Here is a 15,267-nt window from a genome sequence, read left to right on the forward strand (position 1 = left end):
GCTGTAACCGCCAGCTATTTCCGTTCTGGCAAGTGTCGCGCTTCCGCCGGACTCGACACTGCTACAGTAACCTATGCCTGCATACAAATTTCCACAACTCCTGTCATCTCCTCCTGCCACGTGTACTTTTCTGACCTCATCTCCACCACGCGTCGCCTCACGATTCCCTCTTTCTGGTCGCGACTCAGTTCCTTAACCCATTTTGTTCACTGGCATTTTCGTGGATAGGGGACTCTTAATGCCGAAAATGCCCTTCTTAATCACACTACCGAATGCGAGCAACCGTGGGCAATATCGTCTTTTCGGACAACAACTCTAACTAACCGTAAGGTAGGCGAAAATAATCTGTTGGGCAGCAGCAGTTTTACCTCCGAAGTACATTGCGACGGAGATTCCAGATTCCGTGTGCGAGTCATTATCTAGCCGTCCAAAAAAAGAGATTTAAAAGACGTACGGTGGGATTTAGTTGACTCTAGAAATGAACAGCGCACGTACATACACTCGAAAATTCCATCCTTTGAACGCGAAGCGGAGCTCTTTGATGACGCCGTCATACGAATTGACCAAAAAACCCTCCGGATAGCCAGTATTGTCACCCCTCTACGTTGCCCATCGATGTAAAATAAATATTTTTATAGCAGTATGGTCATAATGGGGAAAACGGTGACTGGCGAAACGCGAGAAGAAAAACGCGTTTTGGACGGCAGCGTTTGGTTGAACCACCAAACAACCACCACTTTCCTTCACACTTCTTCTTTCCTTTCTCTTAATTAAAAAAATTAAGAAAATAAATATTCATTTTACACTCGTTTTCTTGCCCTTTAAAGAAATAATTTTTTTAAAGAGTATAAAACTATAAATTATCCTCTCTCTCTTCTTTTTCGGGTTTCTAAAGCCGGTCCTCTGGATTTCGTCTACTGTTCTCTCTCCTTCCCTTCCGCCGGAAAACCTCCTTTCCCCGCCGGAATACCGCTGTATTGTCCGGTTACTGCCCATCTGAATCTCGCCGTGAGCCTGCTCTTCTTTATCTCATTGATTTTATTCGCGTTTCCGCGTTGGTTCCGTGAGCCGGTTGAAGAGCGGTGTGGATCTTTGCGTGCTACCGGTTCCGGCGCGGTTTGTTCGTTTTCGTCCTGGTTCGCGAGAATGTGGCGAACCTGAAGTCCTGTTGCGGGTCGTTTATGGAGGAGATCGTGATCTAGGGTTAGGTGAAAGGTTTTTCCGGTTGTTTTTTGTGGCGTTTTTGGTTCCGCGAGGCGTGAGAGGACGGAGACGTACAGAGGAAGAACTCGGAATGACATGGTGTGTGATTTGAAGCCTTCGATTCTTTTTCTTTTCTTCTTCTTCCTCATTTCCCATCAATGTTGTATTGCTTTTCTTGATTTTTATTAAAAGGTTCATGTATAAAATTTTCAATCGTTTTTCTTTTTTTGGATTGTTTGGATCTTGGGTATCATTAAGGGTATTTCTCGCCTGAGATTAATATTTTTTTTCGTACTTTTTTTTTTCATTATGTATGTGAGTTTTCCCCCTATTTCATTTTGAATTGGAATTGGAATTGTCCTCGTCTGGTCATTCGATCTGTCCCGTTGAAAGACTCTCAATTATGTTTTGAAAATATCGTTCCTAAGCTATCTGTCTTCCCCCCCGCCCTACTATGTTAGAAATTGTACCCTCAATTTTATCAAGCACTTATTATTTTTTATAAAACGGACCATTTTTTTTTTTGGTAATTATAAAAAATTTATTTATCAAATTGCTTTATTTTTCGGTTCAGGCTAAGACATTATAAGAATTAACATGTTTATTTTTACTCAAAAGAGGCATGTATTTTTTTTGGATGATAAGTCATATAATTAATCACTTATAATTTTTACATTTGTTTATTCAGTATTTGACTAATATCTCTGCTTTAATGATGTGTTTACAATTGTGAAGGTCCTCTTGTAAGGTTTTCTTTTCTTTTAAATTTTTTTTTATAAGACTTTGGTGAACTGGTCAACAATGAGATGGTTTAATTTTCCTCAAAAAGAGACGGTTTAATTTGATTGTGATTGGCCTTGTTACATTTGTAGGTTGGTTGGACATGTTTGTTTAAAAGCAGGGTTTCAATTGAATAATTTGTGGTAGGGAAGATCAATGTCCATACAAGATACATTTGGGTTATGCTGATGCATTTGAGTGTGATACCCTTGTTGAATTGGGTTGTTTGCATCCAATCTGAAATTTTTAGATGGGAATTTTTATCAGGAATGAGATGATATATATTGTTTAGGCTCATTTACAGCTTGATTGCTTTGAGCTGCTAGCGTATCAGAATTTGTGAGTGTTATGCACTCATTCTAGATGGCATTAATTGCCATTTTATGTTTTGGAGGCTGAAATGGTCATACACTGTTGCACTTTTGGTGTATAAAAGTTTATGGTTTCAGTTAGCAAAGTGTTGAAAAAGATTTGTGTTTCATCTCATCATCTCATGGTTGGGTTTGTGTGAATTTGATGTTCATTTTCTTGAGCACCTGAATGCGCTGGCACATTTGATATGATGTGTTATGGCAGTTGCTTTTTCTTAGTTGACACTCATTTGTTGTTATTTGTGAGTAAAACATTTTTTGGTTAATGTTGCAGTTTAATCTGTAGACTCTGCAGTGATTTTCTGGAAATTTATGTAAATTTTTTTTAGACTTTTATTTATATTATATTATGCTGTTGTGCCTAAATACCTTGTCATTTTTTGTGAACTCATTTCAATAGGCTATTCAAATCACATATTTCTTAGTAGTAACTTAAGGATTTTGCTTCTCCTCCTCCTTTAAATCAATGCTATTTCAGGTTTTGCCTATCCATTTTGGTTAAATGGAACAATCAAAAGGAAATTTGTACTTTTATTTCTTAGGCATCAGTTCCTGTTATAAATTTGCTAATTTGGGTTTTATATGTTGGTTTTGAACAGGTGGAAGGAAGGGTTTGTTTGTCCAGAGAGGCTAAAAATGGGTTAGAATTTTTGAAGCGTAAAAGGCTTCAACGAATGAATTCAGTAACTGTGAATGATAGTGCATATGTCACAAGCACGATGAACAGAAGTGGAGGAGATGCTTTAAGAGCTTCAGCATCGTGTGGTATAAGATTACAGAATAATTCAGATTCATATTCTGGATCTTGTGGCATTTTGAATGGGAAGGATGCCTTTTCAAAGCGCAAGGTTGACAAGTTTGACATGACGGATCTAGAATGGACTGAAAAAATTCCAGAGTGTCCTGTATACCACCCAACAAAGGAGGAGTTTGAGGATCCTTTGGTTTATCTACAAAAGATAGCTCCTGAAGCCTCAAGATATGGTAATGTCCCTTCCAAATGTTTGCCTGCAGTGAATTGAAATTATTCTTCTGCTGCTATTTCGCTTTCTGCATTTCAAAATTATTAAAATAAATTAATCAATTTTATTTTTATCATACCTTTTGGTACACACATAAATGCTTTAAATTAATTGAAGAAAACTATTGCACTGTTTTTGATTGGGGAAGAAACTGAAAGAAAAAAGAGTGAAGAGTCACAAAATAGGATATGCTATGAGGTATGAGAAAAGTTTTGGAATGGTTGACTGAAGTTGGTTCTGGGTTCTGGGTTCTTACATGTTGTGCTTGAATTGAATGGCATCATATATGCATTCAGGTATTGAGCTAGTGAGCCCAGTTGTTAATGCCCTTTCTACACCTTGCCATAAGGGAGAAAACCCCCCGGCTCCGCCCCAGTTTCCTAGTGTGGCCTTAACAATCCTGTTAACCGAATGGTTTATGTGCTTTTAGTAGTACTACAAGAAAAAGGGAAGACTGCATTAGTTGTTTCACATCTCTTTCATTGCTGTATCCTATAAATAAGTACTTAAAATCCTGTTGTCTTACATTATCTGGTGTCTTCTAGTAAAATTTAAACATGCACTACTCATATAATAGCTGCAGGCCCATGCCATACAGGGGGAATTTTCTGACATTCTTTCTAAATATAGGACTTGTAAAACATGCAAACTAATCGCTACTATTGATAGAAGGAAAAAGAGAGGCTGGTTTGGATATTCATTTTTCCCTGTGTTATTTCAAAAAGGGCCTTTTCCTCCCACATTTCATATTTAAAATAAAATTTTCAATTGATTGATTTGTTAGTAAATTGACAAATTTACAGACAACTGTAGAAATTTATGTTTTCCTTTTTTTTTTTTTTTAAACTCCCACATTCCTTCCCATGACTACTGAAAACTCTTGCCCTTGCCTATCAAAAACTGTAGAGCATTCGATTTGTGCTGCCATGGCTAGCACTAATTATAGCTTCTATCATAATAAATTAAATATACAAACCAATGCCCTTTCTGTATGTTGTTGACCAAAGTTTCTTTTAAGACAGATTTTGGGCACATGTTGTCGTGCTCATGACATGAGTCCTTTTGAGGGAAAAGATAGAGAGAGAGAACGAAAGTCTGAAAGAAGGGGAGGGAATTGTGGAAGTTACTAAGCAGTTTTAACTTTTAATAGTGGGCTGGTTTTGGCTACTAATGTGGCATATAAATTGAATTTCCTGTTAGATGTGAGCAATTCAAATTGTTGAAATTTCATTGCATTTTATGTAAGTGTAAATTGTTAATTTCAGTTGCACAACAAAAGTGTTTCCTAGTAGTACTGTAGACTCCATTCATATACATTTTCAGATAGGTTACATGTCCAACCTGAGTTCATTTCAAACTTAGTTAAAAGAAAATAATTTTATTACATTCCACAATGAGAGAGATACATCTCTAGCGATTAAAATTTTTTATTTGATATTTATGGTCTTAATATTGTCAGGTATTTGCAAGATTATATTGCCGTTGAGTGCTACTGTTCCTGCTGGGGTTGTGTTAATGAAGGAGAAAGTAGGATTTAAATTCACAACTAGAGTACAGCCTCTCCGTCTTGCTGAGTGGGATACTGATGACAAAGTCACCTTTTTTATGAGCGGAAGGTGATTTGTTTTGTTTTCTTTGAGATATCAAAATTTTCTCTTAATCTTTTCTTAGTATTTGATTATGAGCTTGATTTTTCAGAAACTACACATTTCGTGATTTTGAGAAAATGGCGAACAAAGTTTTCTCCCGAAGGTATTGCAGTTCTGGATGTCTTCCTGCTACATATTTGGAAAAAGAATTTTGGCACGAAATAGCTTGTGGAAAGACAGAATCCGTTGAATATGCATGTGATGTTGATGGTAGTGCCTTTTCATCTTCTCCCAGTGATCAACTTGGACTAAGCAAATGGAATTTAAAGGTGCTTATCCCACCACTGTTTTTTCCCTCTGTGCTTTGTTTGACAGAAGTTTTTATGCTTAATATGAATATGTGAAAAATAAAAAAATTATAAGAGTTTTATTTAATTGATTGTATCGGGAGGCCTTTGTCCCTTTTACAATTGTGTGAATCGGAGAATCATATTTTTCTAGCTTTCACACTCTGCTGTTGCTATTCTTTTGGAAAATAGTGCATTCTTGCACACTCCTTACCGCTAGTATTTTTTATTTAATTTTTTACTTTGTGGTGAAAAAGATGTCTTTACTCTCTAGTGTGTTTACTGTTTCCATAACAGTGACACTGTAGGAGTTAAAGGGGGTCCGACCTAATTGGACATGTAGAGTTTTGTATCTCATTGGCTCCTGGCCATGATTTATTTTCTTTTTCATTTATGACTGCTTTTGTCCTACAAGCCTGCAATGTTTTCCTGGATAACATGCCCCCTCATGGGGTATCCTAGAGATAAGGGTGAGCTGTCAACTTGAACGTCTTGGTTTGGTTCCTCACAAGAGCAAACCTGTATTTAGGTGGGCATTTGCAGTGGTGGTGGTGGTGGGGTATTAGAGTTGGGCCCCTCCTATCAATATATACTTACGTAATTTCCTGCATATTACCTATCCATCTGCCTCTTTCTCTTTTCTCTCTCTCTATTCCTGCATTTTTCTTTTTATTCTTTCTTCTTTTTACCCTCCTTTTCAAAACATTTCTATCTGCCCCTTCAAAGAAAAGGAAAAATCCTCACCCTTTGGCATCATCTTGAAGCATGGACACCAACACTAGTCACGGGAACAACACAATACAGATATGGGGACTGCAAACCCTAAATGTACAGGACATGACATAGGAGGGACATTCTAATTAATAATTATATTGTAGATATTTAATAGTTCATTTATGATAAATATTGAATTTTTATTTTTTATGGATGATCTGTATTTAAAATAAAAATGGCAGCCCGGTGCACAAAGCTCCTGCGTGTGCAGGGTCCGGGGAAGGGGCAGACCATAATGAGTCTATAGTACACAGCCTTACCTTACATTTTTGTAAGAGGTTGTTTCCATGCCTCGAACCTGTGATCTCCAGGTCACAGAGCGACAACCTTACCATTGCGCCTAAGCTCCCCTTCGATGATCTGTATTTAAAATATTTAATCTAAATAATTGTGCATCTTCCTATTTATTTTTTATTTTATAAACATTCTCAATATACACTTTTTCATTATAAACTTTGACAATTTTACAAGAACACAACATTTCCCAACATTTCAGTAGTTTTTTAAAATAGTAATTATAGTTTTTTTATGAAACAGAGGAAGTTGTTTGGCAGTTTGCCATTATATGTCTAAAGCCTGTTGAAAAAGTATGTGTCTAATAAGTGGCAAATAAGTGTCTGACATTAAAAATATACTTTAAATTTGTTGGCACATTTTTGAAGTGTGAGATATGTGTTGTAAGAGTGACTGAGAGATGGACATGACGGGGATATGACAGCCTTGTAGAAGTATTGGTGCTGCATAGTTTAGCTTTTAAGTTGTTTCTATTTAGCAATTTTTCATAATGCAATTGAATCTTCATGCCTCATTTTCAATTTATCTAATTCCTTTTTATTTATTTTCCTTTTGTGATTTCAGAGACTTTCTCGGTTATCAAATTCTATATTGCGCCTTCTGGAAACAGCAATTCCGGTACTGAGACAACTATTATATTTCTTCCTTCTGTTCAATTCTAGTCTATCCATTGCTTCTCTTCTGACTAACATAACAATGGAATGTTGTTCAGGGAGTAACTGAGCCCATGCTTTACATTGGAATGCTGTTCAGTATGTTTGCCTGGCACGTAGAAGATCATTACTTGTATAGGTATAGTTTAGTATTTAATGTACCTAACAATATTTAATTGGTTATGTGCTGAGGGGAAATTTATTTATAACCTTTTATCCACTGGCAGTATTAATTATCATCACTGTGGGGCATCAAAAACTTGGTATGGCATTCCTGGTCATGCTGCATTGGAATTTGAGAAGGTTGTTCGTAAGCATGTGTATACCCAAGATATTCTTGCTACTGATGGAGAAGATGGAGCTTTTGATGTGCTTTTGGGCAAAACAACTTTGTTTCCTCCAAACATTCTTTTAGAGCATGATGTGCCTGTCTACAAGGCTGTGCAAAAGCCAGGGGAATTTATAATCACCTTCCCTAGAGCATATCATGCTGGATTTAGTCATGGTAAGTACAACATTTTTGTCCTATGTATTGCACACTACTTAAGGACTATTTAGTAGTTGTTTTATGGAATAATTTTACATTTTTTTCCCATTTGTATAATCATACTGTAAAAGTAATTTATTATTATTATTTTTTTTACCTTTTTCCTTGTAAACTTTAGGTTTCAATTGTGGCGAGGCAGTAAACTTTGCAATTGGTGATTGGTTCCCGCTGGGGGCAGTTGCTAGCCGACGTTATGCGCTTCTTAACAGGATGCCTCTCCTTCCACATGAGGAACTCCTTTGTAAGGAAGCAATGCTTCTTCACATGAGTTCAGAACTAGAAGATCCAGATTATTCATTTTCGGACTTGCCCTCTCATCATTGCATTAAGGTTTCTTTTGTTAACCTGATGCGATTTCAGCACCTTGCTCGGTGGTTTGTAATGAAATCAAGGGCATGCACAGGCGTTTCTCTATATTCTCATGGAACAATTCTCTGCAGTATATGCAAACGTGATTGTTATGTGGCATATCTAAACTGCAATTGTTCCTTGCATCCTGTGTGCCTTCGCCATGGTATTGTGTTAGCTCAATATCTTACTTGAAATGAATTTTTTAGCGATGTGTTTTTTACTTTGATATTGTGAATCCTTTTGACGGGGTTTTGTAATCCTGATTGACAATTACAGAAATCGAGTCTCTTGACTTCTCATGTGGGAGCAGTTGCGTTCTCTTCTTGAGGGAGGATATTGCAGACATGGAAGCTGCAGCGAAGAAATTTGAGAAGGAAGATGGAATATTACAGGAGATTCAAGAGCATATTAAATGCGGTGATGATTTATTTGGGCTCTCAAATTTGTTGCCGAATGCTGAAGAGGACAGATACATTCCTTACTGTGAGATAAGCTTTACACTGAACTCTGCGGTTGTCACTACTTCCCAGGATAAGTTACGGCAGCTAAAGTGCAATTCAAGCAATCAGTCAACACTTGGCAGTACTAGAGAAAATTCTAGAACTGAAGTGTCTGATGCTTCCTTTTCTTCCGCTGCATTGACTTTTTGTTCCTTCTTGGAGCCAGTTGAAAGCTCTTCCTTGCCTAACAATGTAAGATCAAATACATAAATTAAATTGTATAAACTTTAAAAGCCCATTTTATTTGTCATATTTTAATTAATTTCATCGTGCACTGGAGTAGAACGAGTATCATAAATTGTGGGTGAACTGAAGCACAATTCTTACTTTCCATATTTTCTGAGCAGGTACAGGTGCATGCTAACTTTAATATAGGCAATCTTGTTTCTTCAAAGTATTCTGATGAAGTATCTCACACAACATGCGGATCTTCTCTATCTTCTATTTCGTACGAGAAATGTTTGAATGCCCTTCAAGGCAATCAAAATGGATCGGAGATCAAGCCCATCATGGATCAATACAGTGATAGCTCTGATTCAGAGATATTCAGGGTTAAGCGTCGTTCTGTGAAAGTGGAGAGAAGAAATCTGAACACTGCTGTGTCTTCAAAGCATGTTGAACAGCAGGTATGGTGCTCCTAACTGAATTTCTTATTATGATATTAGAAATGAATTACAATAAACTAATTATTGAAGCTGTTGTTTTCCATTGGTAGCATACTATTGCTTGGTGCTTAAAAACCATGAAGTTGGGATAAAGTGATAAATTATGCCCAACTTGAAATGTAACAAATGATTGAGAAGTTTAAGGAGTTTCAGTCAGGCTCTTTAAAAGAAAAATGTCCTCTTTTTCCACATTTTTCTGGGGGTTCTTTTCCCTATGGCTTCACTTGTCTAATACGATGTACTCTGGGCACAGCCTTCCCTCTCCCTTCTTTAGGGCTGTTTCAACTTTATTTTGGTGGTTCCAACTTGCTGAAACATGAAAGCCCACTTCTGATGACTTGTTAAAATAATTTGCATCATGCTCTCTCATGTTACTGTCAGTGGAGCACAACTGCACTGCATTACATCTCTAAAACAGATGTAGAATTAGTTTCTGAAGTCAGAGACTTGGATATAGGCATCTCCGCATCTGCCATGGCTGTCTCAAGAAAAAAAAAAGAAATTTGATATAATTATGATGATCAATTTTGTTCCACTTGATGAAAAATCTACTGTTTTGGAGATGTAATGCAGTGCAGTTGTGCTCTGCTGACTGTAAACTATGTATCCGTCATGGAAAAACCAAATTGGAATACTGGTTTAATGCAGTTCTATGCACTGTATTCCAATAGGAAAATCAAATTGTGAATGTCCAATGCTATAAAATGGATATCGCTTCTTGACAATTATGGTATACCTATGCATTTTAAGCGGTCCTGGAAAGTGAATATGTTATGATAATGTATCGCTTTCTGATTCTTCTAGTCCCTATGGCTTGTACCATGGGGTGACAGTATTGTCTATTCTAGTCTTGGAGGAGTAGGCATCTGTTGAAAGATTTTTTAAGGTTGTCCTTAAATATGCCTATGAAACCAATTAGGTTCCATTAGAACATGTTCCACAGGGTAGCCTTTTTATTTATTTATTAATTGAAAGTTGATTCTCGGGATGTGTTTTCTTATTCTAATTTTGACTTTGCATTGGCTTAAAAGATGAATTCAGTTTTGAACAATATTTTATCAAATTCCTTTACAAAAAATTTCTATTTTTTATGGCCTTTGATTAGCTAGTGTTTATTTAGGGTTTTTTGAGTCATTTTAGTCTTTTTGGAGCTGAAGTCTGCAAAATGTGTTACCAATATTTTTCTCATTTCCATTTTATCTTTATCATTTCTTAATAAAATATTTGGTTAATGTGTTGATAGTTGTCATTCTGATGGATTTATTCTGTATGTTTCCAGCTTTTCATTAGAGGATTGGTGTGGGTTGGTTTATGATTCTGCTGGCTGTCCTTGATTCATTTAGTCCTAAATTAGGTATCTAGTAAGTGAGAACTCCAAATGGTTGGATATGATATGCCCTTTTGCAATATATGCATTTATTGAGGGCTTCAACATGTTGTAACACTCACTGACCACATTGGTCAAACCTCCTTTTAAGTAACGTTGTCATAAAAAAATTCATCCTTCACTTGGCTGTGGAAACTGGAGACATGCTTTAGGCCTGCGTACTGCATAGTCATGTCAATGACTTTTGTCTTTTGGGCCATTCCTGGGCAAGGAGCGGCATAAGTGATGACTTCGAATATTTGGCTAGACTCTTACACAGAAGACAGCAGCTTCGTAAAATTGTGTGACCTCTAATTTGAGTTATTTGTTCTCAAGTGAGGACTGACCCACTGGTATATATTTCACACATAAAGAAGGGCAAAATCCTCTGCACTCCTTGAGGGTATTCAATTGTGACAGCCTGCTTGCCTGGGATTTTGAAAATGACATTGCACCTCTTATTTATGAGCATGAGTGACATAAAGATCCCTTATATTAGTCAAGGGTTAATAACTCATTTCAAAATGGTTTGATGTCAGGAATCTATTTTCAGGAAATTAAATTGCCCTTCCTTCACAGTTGTGAAACCTAATAATTGGGAAGATCAAGGCACTGTGTCCAATATCAAGTCAAATAAAGCTCAATTTCTATAGTTCCAATTGCCCAAACACGTATTAGTGAAAAGAAATAGGAGGTGGAACAAAAAAGAAAACGAAAAAGAGAAAATTTAACATGGTCTTGAGAAAAAAAATATAAAAAACTCAGCCCCCCTCACAATATGGTTTACCATTCTCTAGTTAGTCTGGAGCTTGATTGTGGTGCCATCCCTAACAGGCGAAGTAGAGCATAAAACAATGGCGTTATCTGAGACATTAAAGGTCACTATGTGCTATAGCATCCCTGACAATGGTGTTTAGTATAATTTTTAAAACCTTTGGGGGGTGGGGATGTGCTAGTTTATTTTTTCCTCCAAAAAATAATGTGTTACAATATAACAGTTATATCTAAGGCATTGAGTAAAATAAATTAATATAAATTCGGTCCGGGTTTGGATGTTCTGGGCTGGAGCTTAATCTGAACCTAATTGGATTGTGTTTATCGAAAAATTATTAGGGAAATAGCTTGCAGGTCAACTGGTTTAAAGTGGCATAGCTGAGAGGGTGAAAAATGAAATTAGATCCTTGAATGTTATTAAAATATGGAAAAGAATTTGGAGAGGAAAATTTGGTTAGACCATAAGAATGAATCAGGTGATGACCACACACAGGTCTCCAGGAGAAGCAAGAAGAAAAATAAATTAAGATTAATTGTTGGTTAAACTTCTTCTTCTTCCTTCTCTTATCCCTCTTCTAATTCTGTCTCTCACCTCTGTTTTGTTCCTTCCTCATTTCTGTTCTTTCCTGCTGCTGCTGGTTCTCCATCACATGGTCTGCTCAACTCCATGAAAGGTTGAAGAAACAAATTTATTTCCCTTCTTGTATTCTAAAGCATGATAACCATGTAAACAAAAAGATATGCTTATTTACATTTTCCATTCTATTTTTCATTGCACAGAAATTGTAGAATCAAATAGTTAGCATGCTGAAAATGTTGCTTGTAAAAACTATTGTCTTATGAGTTTTACTGTTTTAGATTCTTCAATTTAAGTGGATTTTTTTCCCCATATATATATATATATATATATATATCCTTTTTTTAAGAAATATTAGTTACATAATTCAATCCAGTGTAGTTTAATTCTAGTGGATCTAAATACTTATTTTCTACACTAATGATTGCCTTTAAATTTTTGCCCCTCAAAAAATGTTCTGAGTTGTTGTACTGCTCTCAGGCTCGTAGGCGATTGAAAAAACTCCAACCTGGGGGAAGATCTGGACAATTGTCTCCGCCAGAGTGCTGCATATCTGATGAAGAATATCATTGTTTTAGCCGGGATGCTATTTGTCCCAAAGAAGCTCCAGATCGTGCAATGAAGGATAGGCTCACTAGAGGAGCTGCTGCTCCCGTCTCCACTAAATTCAAAAAGATGAACACTGAGGAAGCAGTGCATCAACAGAGAGAACACCATAGAGAGGATAGGTTTCAGCACAACTTGGTAAAGACGAGAGAACCACCGTCGATAGAGATTGGGCCGAAGCGCCTTAAGGTCAGAGGCCCATCATTTTAAGGGTCAGAGTGCAGGTTAGATTGAAGATTAGATTGCCAGAGGCCAACGAGAAAATCTGGTTGACCTTTCTCTGGAGCATCATCAGGAGCCTGACTTTGCTAACTTGTTTTCTCTAATGGGGTTCTAACGACAGGGAAACTAGGAAAAAATTGATTCTTGGAAGCAGCAACAGAAATTAACCCAAGTTAGGAGGATAAAAAATTTATATTCTTTGTGCAGGCCTCAAATTGGGGCGATTTGCATGATTGGTGGTAAGTCTTGGGGTTCTCAAGCCGGGGTGTTTTTCTGTCTTTGGCAGGAGAACCTTCCTGCAAGCAGAAATAGGTTTTTGGTTAGTGACATAACCATGTAAATTTGTTGTTTTATCATTTTGATCATTTCTTGTCAGGAAGGTGGAATATTACCTCCTTCCCCCATATGTAGTTCAGACTGCTGCTTCCCCCTTATTAGGGTTCTTTATTCTTTTCTGTAGCAAATGGGGTTCTTTGTACCTTGGACTACTTGAATAAAATGTGGAGAAAAAAATGCCCTTTTTTTCCCTTCAGCATACTTATTCTGGTCTCATTTCTCTCGTTCTTGTGGAAATCATTGGCTTCTCACTACATACGACATTACAATTTCCCCCACCCTCTTCTTTCATCTGGTGTCAATGCTGAAAGCACAAAGTTTATGCAGAACCAGTGTGGAATGGAATCTGACAGGCTACGTGAGATTGAGATGGATGGATTCATCTAATTATAGATGTTCTGTAGAAGGCAATGCAACGAAACCATCTCAATGTGAGGCCCCAGATGGGGGTTTGAACTTTTAACTAGAAAGGCGTACAATACAAATAATCAATCACTCTAAAGGAGGGAGTTTTCAGAAAGCAACTGTTGGCAACTGCAATTGGTGTGCGTAAAGGCAGCATTGGGCCCTGGGTGCCCAGCAGACAGCATGGGCCGTTGCTGTAATATGAAATTATTATTATTATAGGCATGACAAGCCCAAAGTGTTGGATTGTTGGGGCTGGCGTTGGCATTGGCATTAGGCATTAGCATTAGCATTGACAGAAGATGGATCTCAGACCCAACACTGGTAAGCCGGGCCAAGGCAAGTCAAGTGGGAAATAGCTTTCCTTTTTTTTTTTCGTAGAGAGTGGGGTTGCTTGGTTTCATTACTGGTCTGGGCTTCTCATGTTGCATAGCAAGCTGCACTGAAGGACTAGACTAGACCAAGGACCACTTATGGTGGGGTAGGGTGTCCTTTTGTTTTTGCAATAATGCAGAGATGGAGGAGCACTCAGGTTGAGGAATGTGGGGCTTTCTGCAGGTTTAGGCCCATATAGGGTCCTGTATGGACCCACTCGTGGGTTTCAAAATTGACATCCTTCCCTATTTCTATTAGGTCCATTCCGTAGTTCTGACTGGGATCTGGCGTCCCTCCCCTCACTTCATTTGTTGCAGTTAGATAGCTTACTGCCTGCAAAGATTTTGAAGGGTGAGCATTCCTTCACAAATAGGGATGGACATTTCTTTGTGAACTGAAAGAAATGTGCCAAATGGTTGCCTCATTGTTATAGAACTGAATGGTCGTCCCTCCATGCTTGTCCCTTCCACCAAGGTGGTTAGTTACCAAGCAGGTGGTTCGACTCCCATACGAGAAGACACGAGGTTACCATACTAGGGTTTAGGAAAAATCCTCTAATGCTGGAGTCCATAAAGTTACCTTAGAAGAATGCACAAAGGCACTAGAGTTCATAAGGTTACCTAAAAGGAGAAAGTATAATAAAATTTAAAGATAAAATGATCAAAGAACCATAGAGGATGAGATAGATATAAATACTCTTTGGAATAGATTAGCTAACTCTATTAAAAAGATAGTAAAAGAGATTTTAGGTGAATCAAAGATAAGATTCTTGAATAGTAAAGAGAGCTGTTGGTGGGATAAAGATGTACAAAAAGTCATAAAGACAAAAAGAATTTGTTATAAAACATGGCAAAAATGTAGAAACAAAGATAACTTTGAAAAATATAAGGAGGCAAGAAAAGATGCAAAAAATGCCGTTAGTGAAGCTAAATATAGATAATTTAGTAGTTTGTATGATAGATTAGGTACAAAAGAACGGGAAATAAATATTTTTAAACTTGTTAAAGTTAGAGAAAGGAAGAGTAAGGACTTAGGAAATGTAAAATGTATAAAAAGTGAGGATGATATTGTCCTGGTTAAGGACAGAGACATTAAAAAAAGATGGCGAAGTTACTTTGATAAGTTGTTTAATGAAAACCAAATAGAAGACTTAAACTTAGAATTGTTAAATGAGGAAAAGACTAAAAATATGAGATTTATTCCCAAAATTAGAATTAAGAAAATTAAGTTTGCACAAAAAAAGATGAAAAATGGGAAAGCTATGGGATCAGATAACATCCAAATTGAAGTTTGTAAATGCTTAGGTGATAATGGAATTATATGGTTAACTAATTTATTTAATACAATTGTAAAAACTAAGAAAATGCTAGATGAATGGAGGAAAAACACTTTAATACTTATATACAAAAATAAAGGAGATATTCAAAATTGTAATAACTATTATGGAATTAAACTTATGAGTCATACGATGAAATTATGGGAAAGGGTAGTTGAACAAAGATTAAAGTTA

The 15,267-nt window shown here is 36.8% G+C and overlaps 1 protein-coding gene across 1 annotated transcript; it reads left to right on the forward strand.

Annotated features, from left to right (window-relative positions):
• Positions 1-797: 797 nt before the first annotated feature.
• LOC131164888 (lysine-specific demethylase JMJ13) lies at positions 798-13,176 on the forward strand. Its single transcript, XM_058122422.1, has 11 exons — positions 798-1,302; positions 2,954-3,338; positions 4,836-4,992; positions 5,075-5,294; positions 6,945-6,998; positions 7,093-7,172; positions 7,261-7,538; positions 7,699-8,094; positions 8,208-8,623; positions 8,779-9,057; positions 12,294-13,176. Exons 1-11 carry the CDS (start codon positions 1,300-1,302, stop codon positions 12,627-12,629), a joined length of 2,604 nt encoding a protein of 867 aa, XP_057978405.1. The 5' UTR covers positions 798-1,299; the 3' UTR covers positions 12,630-13,176.
• The last annotated feature ends 2,091 nt before the right edge of the window (positions 13,177-15,267 follow it).

This window comes from Malania oleifera, chromosome 9 (genome assembly GCF_029873635.1).
Source record: "Malania oleifera isolate guangnan ecotype guangnan chromosome 9, ASM2987363v1, whole genome shotgun sequence".
NCBI classification, from domain to species: domain Eukaryota; kingdom Viridiplantae; phylum Streptophyta; class Magnoliopsida; order Santalales; family Ximeniaceae; genus Malania; species Malania oleifera.

Excerpts from the sequence above, each read along its gene's own strand:
- LOC131164888 (XM_058122422.1), top strand. Across the intron at positions 5,295-6,944 it reads TAAGCAAATGGAATTTAAAG|AGACTTTCTCGGTTATCAAA; the intron begins GTGCTTATCCCA and ends TTGTGATTTCAG. Across the intron at positions 8,095-8,207 it reads TCCTGTGTGCCTTCGCCATG|AAATCGAGTCTCTTGACTTC; the intron begins GTATTGTGTTAG and ends TGACAATTACAG.